This window comes from Nothoprocta perdicaria, unplaced genomic scaffold (assembly GCF_003342845.1).
Source record: "Nothoprocta perdicaria isolate Ctin4 unplaced genomic scaffold, notPer1 scaffold_0, whole genome shotgun sequence".
NCBI classification, from domain to species: Eukaryota; Metazoa; Chordata; class Aves; order Tinamiformes; family Tinamidae; genus Nothoprocta; species Nothoprocta perdicaria.
In genome coordinates, this window is record NW_020454092.1 from 14,436,894 (window position 1) to 14,449,693 (window position 12,800).

Here is a 12,800-nt window from a genome sequence, read left to right on the forward strand (position 1 = left end):
CTCCATCTTTTTTTTCTGAGGTTTTTCTCATATGGCTTTGGTTCAAGCCCAAGATCCCCATGTGGGAGTGGTGACCATACTCATGAGAGACATAGTTAGTACCATCAGATGGTGCCTCATTTATTTCTAAGCACCTTCTTTGGACTTAACTGGAGTTTCAAGAACATCCATTTTCATTGGAACTGTATTTGGCGCTCAAGCTTGGACTGGGGAACAAACAAAACCGCATCCTGGTCCTAGATACTGACTTTCCAAGGGCATCTTGCCTTTGAAAAACTGTCCCAATTCCGAGCTATCCTCACCTGCATTAGTTTAAAGGAGATAAAGTGGTTGCAGCCCCATCACACATCCTCTAGACATATTTATACACTTTTTTATAGCATCAGTGACCCATTGTCATTGATGCCTGGTTTTTGTGACACTGATGAGGAGGGCTGTGCTGTGGCTCCTTGCCCTGCTCTGGTAGGACTGAGAACCATGAGTCAGGCTCAGGAGCCAGGATTGGCACATATTAATGTAGTGCAGAAGGAAGACCAGGGTGAGGCCTCATCCTGCCGCATCCATGCCACACTGATGCCTTGTTTCAAAACACAATTATGTGATCAAAGCATTTCATCCTCCTCCATCACCCCCACATTCCCTTCCAGCCTGGAAGGGCCAGCCAACAGGTCCAGAAAGCACAAGAGTAGGATTAGAAGCACCAGACAGCTCAAACAGTCCAAAAGCAACCACAGTATTGCTTGAACCCAGGTTTTCCTCAAGTGCCAACCAGCAATTAAAAACAAACAAACCAATAAAACCCCTCTGCTCTCATTGTTTAGCTGGAAGAAACAACAAGAAACAGAAGTGAACAAATAAGGTCTAGAAACTGTTTCTCACATTATACACCTAAGAAAGAAAATGAAGCTTTTCTTCCTCTACTCACTGCATGTTTAAACTGTGGAGCCCACTGCCCGTGGGTGTTGTGGAGACTAAGAGAGTAAATTAGTTCTCGGTTCAGGATGGGACCCATCAGGTTGATGAAGGAGAGCTTTCCTGGAGGTTGTTAAACACAGTGGTCTGACTACAATTCTTCTCCAGAAAGTCTCTTAATGAGCTAATGGCACAAGTAGAGAAGAACTTCTAAACTTACTGGTTGTATTCTCCCGTATTTGCTACTGGCCACTTTTGGCAAAATATTGGGGTAAATGGCCCTTTGACCTTGTATCATGCAACAGATCTTACAACATTACAAGCCCATTACCGGACTCCTTTGGTCCAACATTAACTCTCATTAGTTTTGGTAGTAACCTTTGGCTCATATTTAACTCTAACAAACAACACTGAACCGAGATGAGATTTTGCTGACTGATTTAAAACAGCCTTTATTGCCAGTTTAGGGAAACAGTAATTCAGAGTCTGCAGCTCGTTACCTACAGCCTACAGCTTGCTTTGTGCATCGAGGAGGCAGGCTGGAGTGATGGGCAGGGGATGAAAAAGCACATTCGTGGTGAAGAAGCTCCAGAGATGGCCCGAAGACGTCACATGTTTCTCCTCAAGCCGCGGGTGAGGGTCTGCACCTCCTTCATGAAGCGCAGGCAGAGCTCCTCCTGCCACGGCAAGGCCACGCACTGCACGGCCACGGGCAGCCCCACGGCTCCTTCCACAGCCTGCAGCAACGAAGAAATAACCAGTGTGGTGCAAGTGAGAGCACGGGGGAGCCACGCGAGGGGATGAGCTTCCTGACATTAGACAGACCAAGGAGGACGTGCGAGAGGGCAGACTTCTAGCTGCTGAAAACCAGCCTAGCTGCACCACAATCAGGGTCCTTACACGGTGCACACAAATCTGTTATTAAAGAAACTCATCTTATCTGGAGATGAGAACATGAGAAAAGTGTTCTGTGGTGCCAACAGCACAGTTAGAGCCTTCTGCTGCGAATTAAATGTGACTGAAACATTTCCCTTGCTGACCTCTTTCAGCCTCTTATCCCAAGGGTCCCCGTAGTATCCCCTGTAATGCTTCAGTTCTTCTTCATCGGCTCTCGTGACCGTGCTCACTGGCACCACCCCAGCAGGGAAGTTTAAGACGTTGTATAAGTTGGTGTAGGAGGTAGCAGCTGGAAAAGATCACACAGAGCATACAACGTGGCATGGTTCAGTGTGCTGGGCCAGCAGGGATTTTCAGATGACAGTTTGGGCTGGATGAATTGTGGATTGGAAGTGCTGAAGCTGAGGAAACCATGAAAAAAAGCACAAGTTTTAAAGGGGCTTCTGGTAGGAAAGTTTCTGGGCCACACATGTGTAGAAAACAGAGATAACCTCAAGCCTTTCATTATGAGGGAGGAGGAGGAGGATTAATCCGCTCTGGGAGAGAGCTAAGTCCTTGATCTAGTTTAGACATATCCCGACTCCCTTTGTTCCATGCCCCAGGGAAAATCCTCGCTATGTTTTCAAGATAACCGATTTTTCCAGCTCAGTCCTGGGGACTTTGGATCTGAAAGGGTTGTTGCTAAAGAGATGAGGAATTCAGGCTATGATAGCTAGCAGCTATCAAAGCACCTCTCTGCAAGTCACTGCAAATAGCAGAACAGCTCTGTTGCCCGAGTCCTGGGCAGCATGAGGAGGCCGCCTTTGGAAGAGCCTGGTCCTTGTGTCTGCCACCCCTCTGATCCTGGAGTAGCTTCCCCAGGGAGGATGGACAGTCCAGGTCACAGTGTAATGACTTCAATGGATGTGACAGTAATTCCTTCTCCACAATAACCCAAAAACCTGCTGCTGAGGTGAACAGAGACATGGGAAGACCCACCCAGAGGAGACCTCTGCTTCCCTCCTTCAGCCAGAGGGAAAGCAAGGCCTTGCACATCGTCCAGGGAATGTCCAAGAGACCAAAATATCTTGCTCTAGCTCTGCCCACGAATACTACATGTGCATCTGGGGACATCTGACTAGATATTACCAAACAGCTTCCCAGCATAGCCATGGTTAAAGGCTGGACCCAGCATAGGACAGAGAATCACATCCAGGCCTAGCTTCTTCCATTTAGCAATGAATTCTGTGCGGTAAACCTGCAGGGAAAGAGAGAGGAGATGACAGACAGTCTGGTGGACAGAAGATATCTCTAGGGCAAGCATTTCTGGTGGTTTTAGAGGAAGGAAAAAAATCCATAAAAGAAACACCCAAGATCTTTGCATTCCAGACATTCCCATCAGTCCAGTGACTAGGCTGGTTTATGAGATGATTCCTTGTTCAACAGCATATTGGACCTGCTGCAAATGGGTACATATTTCCATTGAGTGACTGACAGTGGCAGGGGCTGTCTGGTGAGGCCATTCCATTCTTGGGAAGGGCTATAAAGGTGTCCCAGGAACACAGATCCTGCCTTGTGGGAAGACACTAAAACCGTTCAGCTACCGTAGCCTTGCAAAATACCAGGTGAAAGGGGACACAATTGCTGTCTATAAATAGACTAAGGTAAGGGAGGCAGTGGAGAAATATAGAAGAGAAAAGGTATTTAGACCTGAGGACAAGAATAAAATGGGGATAAAATAGAAGTGAATAAACAATACTGGAAATAAAGAGGTTTCTAACTATCAGATCATCAAGGAAAGAAGCCGAGTAGTAAAAGCAAGTGCAAACATACAACTCGGATTTAAAGAGGAACCTGATCAGTCTGTGAACTACACAGGACTCAGTTGCCTAGGCCAGTTCTTCCTCTGTTACATTCCTCATTCCAAATGGCTTCATACAAAATCCACCCAAACCAAGGAATTCATGGCCACCATTTTTGGCTCCTAGAGCCTCTGTTTGATAGTTAAGGCACAATCTTTGCAAGTGGTAATAGCACCTGATGTCCAAAGTGAAGATTTGCTTCAAGAGACAGAATTTTAAAAGAGAAGTACCTTTGGTGGCTTTTCTATGCTATTTCTGCCTAAAAATGCAAGGGAAAGTATAATCTCTCTTCCCATCCTTCAGTCAGTAGAGACCTTCACACAACTGTCTACTGCCTCGAGGTTTTATCACTTTTTGCAAGGCGTGACTCCCAAAGAAAAGCCCAACTGTTTTATTTTCACATGATCCATTATTTCCAGGATCAAAATTCAACGCAGAGCAGAAAGCAGCTGTTCAGAAATTCAATATAAGACTGAGGAATTAGCAAAGAAAAAAAAAAAATCACGTTACCGCCACTGCCGCATGCTGATTCCAGAGGTTTTTGGCAGACCTGGAAATGTGATAGAATTAATCAATATTTGACAACAAAACTATAAATAAAATGGCACATTTTTCTTGTAAGTTCTTCTGAGGCTGTAGTATCACATAGGTGATCACATGAGTGACCACATGTGCCTATAGTACATCAAAAAATCTTTAAAGTCATACTTTGATGTTTCCATTTGCTCTTACATCTAAGGAAAAATCATGGCAAATTCACCCCTAGCTTTATTGGTCTCTGTTTCTCTCACGAGGACGGGATGCTTGTGAGGCAAGTGTGTGGAGACGCCTGTATTAACATATCCCATGCTGCACAAGGAGATAGCAGCCTGTTCCAATCCATGCTGAGCTCTCTGGAGACAACTTAGCCCTACTGTAACGAGGATCCTTGAGCTCTTAAAACAATTCCCAGATGTAACCCTGGATAACACCCTGGGCTGAGCCCGGGTGGTGGTGAGATAGTGCATCCTCATGCAAGCTCAGCCTTTGCTGCACAATCCTGAGACCGGGCTTAGCACACAGGACTGGCATCTACCTGCAAGAACCTGCATGGGCACATCTGTTTACATCTGCTGTCTTAAGTCTACTTCAGACCTAAGAACTACTACTGCTACTTACCCCACTCCACAGAGGGCATTGAGATCCCGAGCGATTCGTGGATACTGACAGAGGGAAGAGGAAAAACTTGGGATTAGCCTATAACAGTGCAGCTGAAACAGAGGTCTTCATTAAGAGACCACAGTGTGGGCATGCTTCTTGTCCTAGTAGGAGTCCCTCTGAGCAATAGGTATGATTTCCAACACAGTGGTTTCATTCAGACATTGACTTACACGTGTCATCACAGCCACCCACACAAAGAAGGCCCTAGACCATGATATTAGTTCTGGGGAGCATCTTCTGGATGTGGTGAGATCTATCACTTGCTATTGATCTCCATTCTCTGTGGAGCCCATTGCTGGATGAGCTGCATGGTTCATGAGTTCATTAAAGGCTGTTGAGCCACTTAATGAGTAAAGCCAGGGATCAGGGACATCTTTCACCTTGAATCCCATCAGGTACTTAACATAAAGCATCAAAACACTCTCAGGGTAGAGCAGGCTTGCTCCCTGCTTCTGGAAAATTACCCATCTTGCAGATTTACTGTGAGGCAGAGGAGATATCCACACACTTACTATGGGTTTCAAGATGACAGCCAAGATCTTTTTCACCAGAACAGGAAGCCTGTAAGTATTGAACTGGGATTTCAGGTTGGGATCCACGATATCTCCTTTGCTGGAAGACGACAGAATGAAGGGGTAGTCAGGACAAGCCCATCTGTTTTAATCCCACTATGACAGCAGTGCTGCTTCTAAGCAGACTTTGTCTTCGGGTGAACTTGCTAGAAGACAAAATCTGTCTGCTTCAGTCCAAGCACTGAATAACCAACCTTCACATGGAGTTTAAATGCTCACACATAAATGATCACTGTAAAAGCTATAAAGAAATAAGTTCTTCAACTCCTATATCATCAGCACTCTGAAGTGCTTTGCAGAGGTGAGTCCTTACACAGAATAACCAAGGTTTTCTTTAAGTTCTGCTGAAATAAAGAGTGGTAAATGTAAACTAGCTTGAATTTTTGCTTAGCCTCCAAAGGAGGTTAAAATAATGAATAATATTTCACATATGCTATGGACTAACCATGCATATAAAATGAGTTGCTACTGTACTGCTTACACATGCTATATTATTTCCCCATAGTTTCTTATCTGTGTGCGTGAACTAGTCTTGTGAACTAACTGTTGTCCATACTAAATTCATCCCTCTAGAAATTGCTCCTCTGATGCCCATTCTTCAGTATGCATCCATGGGAATAAAAACATTCTGGGTGTGTATATTTCCCTGGCCACAGGGTGCCAAGGCCCAGGTCTCACGTTTGAAGCAAATGGGATTTACTCACAAGCAATCCACCAAGTGAGCAGCGCCATCCGAGAAAAGACCTCTGGTGAAGAGCTCATCTACCACGTAGTCAATCTTGGGCGGCGCAAAAGGAACAAGCTGCAGAAAAACCATCCACATTCAAGAGGCAAGAAAGGCAAAGGATTTGTAGACCCTTCTGTAAATCTCGCTCAGGTGCGAGATGTATGTAGGGTCACACAGCTGGATGGATGTGGGGGTTTCAAAGCAAGGTCTGTGCTGCCCTGCAAGACCTCATTTTTAAAGGTTTAAATGATTAAGCAGTGACTGTCCATGACCCTACCCCATGCTCCAAGGCATTAGCACATACTTGGGATGTGATCTATCTCCCCTTCCTAGGGAAGCTTCTAGACAGACCTCAGAAATACCACCATAAAAAGTATTAACTGGCTACAGGAACTGAGCGATCACAGAAGGTGCTGAGAATTTCATAGTTATTGGGACACCAGACATGACAGGAAAAAAAATGGTTTCCCAGACTAAGCTTTAGAAGAGGGGTGACTTGTGTAGCAGCAGATGAGTAAAGAAAGGATGGTCCTCATTTTATGGGCAGCAGAAATGGATATGGGAAGTGACTTATCCAAACTTTACAGGGCAAAGGAGGGTAACAGCTCCTGGCAACCACAGGCATGAAAACTCACTGTGTGTCCTGCGTCCTGGAGGAGCTTTCTGGTCTGCTGAACAGCGCGTCTCATGCTGGGGGATGGCATGAAGTAGCCATCTCCTTCGTAATACCCAATCCGAAGTGGCTTTGAACTGGAGTAAACCTGTGAGGAGAGGAGACAACACTTGGACACCCAAGATGTACAACATAAGACTATTCTCAGGGCACAGGGACTGCTGAGGACTCTCAGATAGCAAGGAAAGCAAGGAGCAATAGGCCTGGTGGAAAGCAGCAGAAGGGATATCTAGGACACAAGTCTGCAACAGTGGTCCTTGATAAGTTTTCATCTGATACGACCTCTTGCCATGTGAACATGTGGCAGCTTTGAAATGGCCATGAAATAGCATCGTGCAGACAATATGTCTGGGATGCCTGTCCGTGGAGAGAGTTCAGGGGCTTGTTTCTCTAGGGTAAGCAATGGGTCTGTATTGTTTCAGTATTAGAGACACCTGGAAGATCAGGGTCCTACAACCTGAACCAAAAATTGACAATGAGATGACAGTAGCAGAGAGCAAAGGCTAGTCCTTTTTCAGGCCAAACAAAGGCTCTTAGGCTAAACAAAGATCTCATGAAAGATGGGAACAGAGAACTTCTCTGCTCAGGAGGAATTAACTCTTTTATGGACTGAGCCATGATGGAGCCAACAAGCTTGCTTTGAGCTTTGCCTAGAAGGAAAGGCAAGGGTCTGGCATCAGGTCAGGCTGATAGGGACCCGTCAACTCTGCTTGAGGCTGCTTCTTGCAGTTGCTCATGCTGGAGGCCCTCTGTTCAGAACAGATCCTTCACTATTTTTGCAGCATAAAACCAGGTGGGAGTTTCCCCAAGATCCTGCTTTCTCGATAGGGAAATGGAAGCATGGGATTGCTTCTGACTCAGCCTTACTTCGTCATCAAAGGGGATGGGCGGCACAGTGGGGTCCAGGCGGAACATCTCCTTGCAGAGCAGCGCTTTCATGCACAGGGCCAGGCTGTCCACGTCCCTCGCCATCGGCCCCAGCATCCCGATCACTGCAAGCACAGACATCCCATCACTGCAGGCAGATGGGCCCTACTTACTGGTAATGATCCAGCTGAGCAGAATTTCCATCAAGCTAGAAACAGGGAATGATGTGATGTGTGAGAGAGGTGAACAAGGAGACCTGGAGAGCTGGTATATATCCGAGGCTGACCCTCCGGGCCAGGTTTCTGCTGGCACAGCTCAAGCAGAAGCAAGAACTGTAGTCCACTGGCCAACATCAAATCACTTAGTGGTAGCAAATCCAGCAGATTCCTTCAGATCATTCAGTGAAATATCCCAGGCCTATGGGCATGTACCTCACATTTCTCATTACTACTCATTGCATTGCTTAAGGGGATTTTGTTTCAACTCTGCTCTGAATCAATGAAGGTCTACCACAGTCAAGAGCAGAATAAGTAGTACAGAGAGGTAATACCATGAGGCAGGATGCTCTCTGCATCCTCTCTGTCTCGTTCACGAGACACATAAGTGAGCAAGGACTTTTGCTGGCGTATCAGCAGTAGAAGGAGTTGTAAGAAGTGAAGGTTTGAAAGTAGTAAAATATCATCTGGATGGACTTACCTGATTTCATTCCCACAACAGCAGAAACCACACCCAGCTTGCTAGGAACATAATGGGAGAAGTCAATTAGTAGCACCTCTTGTACAGTAAGTTACTATGCCAAGTTGCTGATTTGGCATTTGCCCCGGGGCATCATCTAGGAGAATGAAGAATCCTGCACTTACTTGGCACTTTTTAGGCCAAGGACTGGAAGCAATTAGGAGCTACAGAAAGATTTTATCATCTCTTCACCTTGGTGAGTATAATTTCTCATTCAGGAATAAACCAGGTCTGATGAAGAGAGAACTCTTACAAGTAAACTAAGGGCTGGGAACCATCTAAGGAGATGACCCTGTAGTAGTTGCTTTTAGCTTCATGGCCAGGGCTATGGATTGAATAGCTCTCTGCTGTATTAGTCTTCAAAGGTGTCGTTAATAGAGTCCTAAGATGTGTCATGTGTCATTAACAGAGTCCTAAGCCCTAGATATGATAAGGAAACAGGCAGGCTAGAGTAGTAACATAATCCCAGATGAAACCATGGATATCTATTTTATAGTTTGATGATCTGCAGGGGACATTTGGCAGCCTCCACAGTGGGTGAAAGAGCAGACAGATGACAGGATGTACCTGATCCTTTCGCCGGTGGGTTTGAGTCCACACAGCCCACAGAAGCTGGATGGCAGGCGGATACTCCCAGCTATATCTGAGCCAATTCCCAGGATGGAGCCTCCTCCCCCGATCAGAGCTCCCTCCCCTCCAGAAGAACCTCCAGGGCTCTTCTTGTGGTTCAGAGGGTTCAGCGTCTGGCCAAAGATGAGGTTACTGCAGTCATAGCTGTGGAGAGAGAAATCAGCAGATGGGTGAAGTATTTCTGTCTCTGCAAACTATAAATACCAGGCATTGAGCATTCACAGAGGCACGAGTGTGGAATTAATCCTGGAGAATAGAATCAATACGAAATAGATTTGTTGGGACAGCTGGATTTAGGAAGAAAGGAGCATCAGATACAGGAGAAATAAATTCTTGTCTCTCTAGCTTTCTGTAGAAAAGACAATGAGGAAATGACTCAATTTGAAATAAGAAAGTAATTAATGTGCCTGATTTGTCTGCACAGGGGTGGGAGTTGGTGCATGCAGGTGCACTCTCAGATCACAGGAGTCGCATGGTGTAACAGCATTTGCATGAAGGAGAACACGTGATTACTTTATCATTGTCTGTGGGCTGTTGGTTTTCACAAAGGGGATTGCCCCCTGGCTCTTTAAAACCTGGACGATCACACTGTCTTCCTCCATCACTTGGCCCAGGAACTTCACCATCCCGCCAGAGGAGACGTGACCCTTAAGGATTGGAAACAAAGCTCTTCAAGGACCAGGGAAGTTAGAAGTTTTCCAAGAAAAAAGAAAAAGTCTTCAGAAGAAAAGTGAATTTGCTGAGTCCACAGATATTCATTTCAGAACATCCTTTTCCGAGGGAACTCCTGGCCATTCCCAAGGAATGGGCCCAGATCTGTTTGGAATCCTTTTATCAGGTGGAAAAGAAGAGCTGTCCCTAGGCCCAGGCCAAGGACAGAGAAGGGTCAGGGGAACCAGGGATGTACCTTGCAGTTAATGTGGTCCTTGATACTGACAGGAATGCCGTAGAGGAGCCCCTTCTCCTTCTGCTGCTTCACTTTCTGGAGCTGATCCTCACAGCCATGAATGAAATCTATCACACAGTTCACTTCCTGCGTCACCTCCAAAGCCTCTCCGGAGGCACAGGGACACGGTGAAGAACAGTGAAATGTGTGGACAGAGAGAAAACAACAGCATTTAAATTTAGACTTCAAGCCGAATATTCAGTCCTCAAACCTCCACCATTCACTAGTCAGACGTTGCCTATAGACTTTAGGTGTTACCTGCTGAGATAATTTCCTGCCCTAGATCTCTCTCTGATTGATTTGTCCATAAGCCACCGTTCAACTACTATGGTTTTGACAAACTGTGATCCCCAGCGTTGCCAGTGAACCCAGCAAACAGGCTCTTTTTCAGTTTGGAAAACCCCCCTCATGCTGTTTGTGCATCAGATACGCTGGAGAGGTCACTCACTTTGCCTATGTAGGAGTAGAGGACACTCTCCAGGGACAGCGACCCCTCCTTCAGCTTCTCCACCAGCTCCACCATCGGCAGGGAGAGGATGTGCTCGGTCTGGACCCCCGGGTTCTGCAAAGGGTAGAAATTGGGATGCACAGGGGAGAGAGCCGCAGTTTTCACCAGGGAAGAGTCGAGCTCACCCGAAAACCACTTGAGGTGTATTCGTTCCCATCACTGGATGGTTTATTGCTCCTTCTCTTTAGCAGCATCATTGAAGAATATTGAAGAATATCAAAAGAATCATAATAAGGTTACTTCAACCTTAAAGTGTACTTTAGTACACTTTCAGTGTACTAAAAATGATCCCAAGGATAAGCATGACAATTTCAGGCAGTAAAAAAATATCAGGTATAGTATACAAAGGAAATACAAATATAGTATTTCCTTTATGGTATATAAAGAAAAAAAAAAAAAAGCTTCAAGATCTCCCACAAAACTACTTTCTTGTTTTTCGATCAGTTCTAACATCTACCCAGTGACGAGCTTGAATGCAGCATTTTAAGGGATGTTAAGAAATGCAGACCTGGCCCAAAGGAGTGTGCTGGAGGAGGGGAATTTCCCATGTCTTGGTTGCTAAAGTAGAACAAAAAAAAAAAAAAAAAAAAAAAAAAAAAAAAAAAAAAAAAAAAAAAAAAAAAAAAAAAAAAAAAAAAAAAAAACTTTTTGACTGAGGAGTTGGGTGAATGTCTAAGAGCTTTGAGTGGCCAGTTTGTGTTTATTTTTTTCCAGGCCTTTGCCCCCTTGCAATTAATAGACAATGTGGTGAAGGACAGTTGAACCATCTGAAGGTTTTCAAAATTTATCATTAACTTGAGAGAAAAAGAATGTCTGGAACATTTGCAGCACCCTCTCCCCTCCCTCCGCCCTACAAAAATAAAAAAGATAGCGACAAGAGCTTATTTTGATTTATAAACACATCTTGAATCCAAGGACAGAAGCTCCCCCGCACTTTGAGGACGAGGGGACAGCCAGTTTCCCACAAAAGGAGAGAGGTGAGGGGACAGGAACAGAAAACGTTGGCAGTGGGGAAAGATGAAGATGCAGTGGTGCAGGGAGGACAGGGAATGCTTTCCGAGGTTGGCAGCCCTATGCACGGAGGCCCAAGCTCTGGTCCACCAGCAGTCCACAGGATTCCTACAACAGGTCTGTGTTAAGCAATACTGCCTTTATGTTGCCTTTACAGCGCTTTCCTGACCAAGGAGCGTGGTGGCCCTCAAAAAGAGTTGGTGCTGACCCAAGGCCCAAGCACATCACGGGTAGGCACTGTTGCACTAGTCACCTCTCAAAAGGCGGCTGATCGGGACTCCCACCTTTGTTGGGACATCCAAAATATAATTCCTTCCTCCCAGCACTTTTGCCCAGATTTACTTCTTTCTCCCACCTTTGTTGGGATACCCAAAACATAATTCCTTTCTCCCAGCACTTTTGCCCAAATTTACCTCTTTTTTAAACCTGGAGGCTGCTTTCTCCATTCGCTCCAGGCCCCGATCGCGCGTCCTCCTTGCCTCTTCCATTTTCTGCTGGATCTGTCTTTGGCTCAGCCATTTCAGCAGCATAGTGGCTGCAGCTGAACCACAGAGCAGGGCTGACAGCAGGCGAGGATCTGCCCACGAAGGATCTAGGAGCTGCCACAGTCGCTCTTGGGTCATATCTCTCCCAGATCTTCCTCTTCTGGTGTACAGATACCTGGAGCTCCTAGTTTCTCCTCGGAGAGAGGTGCTGAATGCACAGGCTACTCAGTTCTGTCCTGTGCAAGAGCAACTCTGGAGCAGAGTTGTGTTAACAAAGTCCAGGAACAGCAATTTTAGACCACGGACTTTGAAAGGGTCTGCCTGGCTGAGCAGCGTGCTCAGATCACCCTGGGTTTGGAGGGGGTGTCCCCAGGCTGTCCTCCCCAGACCGCTGCTGCTGCTGCCTTAGCTGGCTACAAGGAGGGGACAGAGCTGATTAACTGAGCTGGAGGTCTGCAGAACCCAGCTCTGGGCTGCTCCCACCACACCCACATCTCCAGCAATAATTAATTAGCAGCTAAGACCACTAACTAGAGGTGCTCAGCTGTCTTCTCTCTCCCTGACAACAGCAGCACTCTCAGCCTGGGGAGAGTGGTAACTGTTCACCCCAAGGGCACAAGTTTAACAGTAGTAAATAAATAGCTTTTTTTTTTCCTGCTGGAGGTTTGCTGCAACCTCTCTGTGACACTGTTACTTTTGGCAAAACCTACTTAGCTCGGAAGGGGAAGAAAAATCTACCCAGCCACAAACCCTGCCTGGCCCTTTGCCATGAGAGCTTAAATGACCTCGGATCCGT

The 12,800-nt window shown here is 46.0% G+C and overlaps 1 protein-coding gene across 1 annotated transcript; it reads right to left on the reverse strand.

Annotated features, from left to right (window-relative positions):
• Positions 1-1,473: 1,473 nt before the first annotated feature.
• LOC112945281 (vitamin D3 hydroxylase-associated protein) lies at positions 1,474-12,376 on the reverse strand. Its single transcript, XM_026037215.1, has 15 exons — positions 11,933-12,376; positions 10,449-10,562; positions 9,962-10,105; positions 9,568-9,701; positions 8,992-9,198; positions 8,386-8,426; positions 7,690-7,814; positions 6,785-6,910; positions 6,127-6,224; positions 5,363-5,462; positions 4,809-4,852; positions 4,161-4,200; positions 2,938-3,046; positions 1,953-2,098; positions 1,474-1,649 (listed from the first exon to the last, which is right to left on the reverse strand). The coding sequence occupies exons 1-15, from the start codon at positions 12,140-12,142 to the stop codon at positions 1,521-1,523; spliced, it is 1,767 nt and encodes a 588-aa protein (XP_025893000.1). The 5' UTR covers positions 12,143-12,376; the 3' UTR covers positions 1,474-1,520.
• Between the last annotated feature and the right edge of the window lie 424 nt (positions 12,377-12,800).

Bases quoted from the DNA above. Each gene is read 5' to 3' on its own strand.
- LOC112945281 (XM_026037215.1), bottom strand. From the start codon at position 12,142: ATGACCCAAGAGCGACTGTGGCAGCTCCTAGATCCTTCGTGGGCAGAT. The intron at 10,563-11,932 runs GTAAATTTGGGC...TACCCTTTGCAG, and splicing joins CCTCCAGGTTTAAAAAAGAG to AACCCGGGGGTCCAGACCGA. The intron at 3,047-4,160 runs GTAACGTGATTT...CTTTCCCTGCAG, and splicing joins ATCAGCATGCGGCAGTGGCG to GTTTACCGCACAGAATTCAT.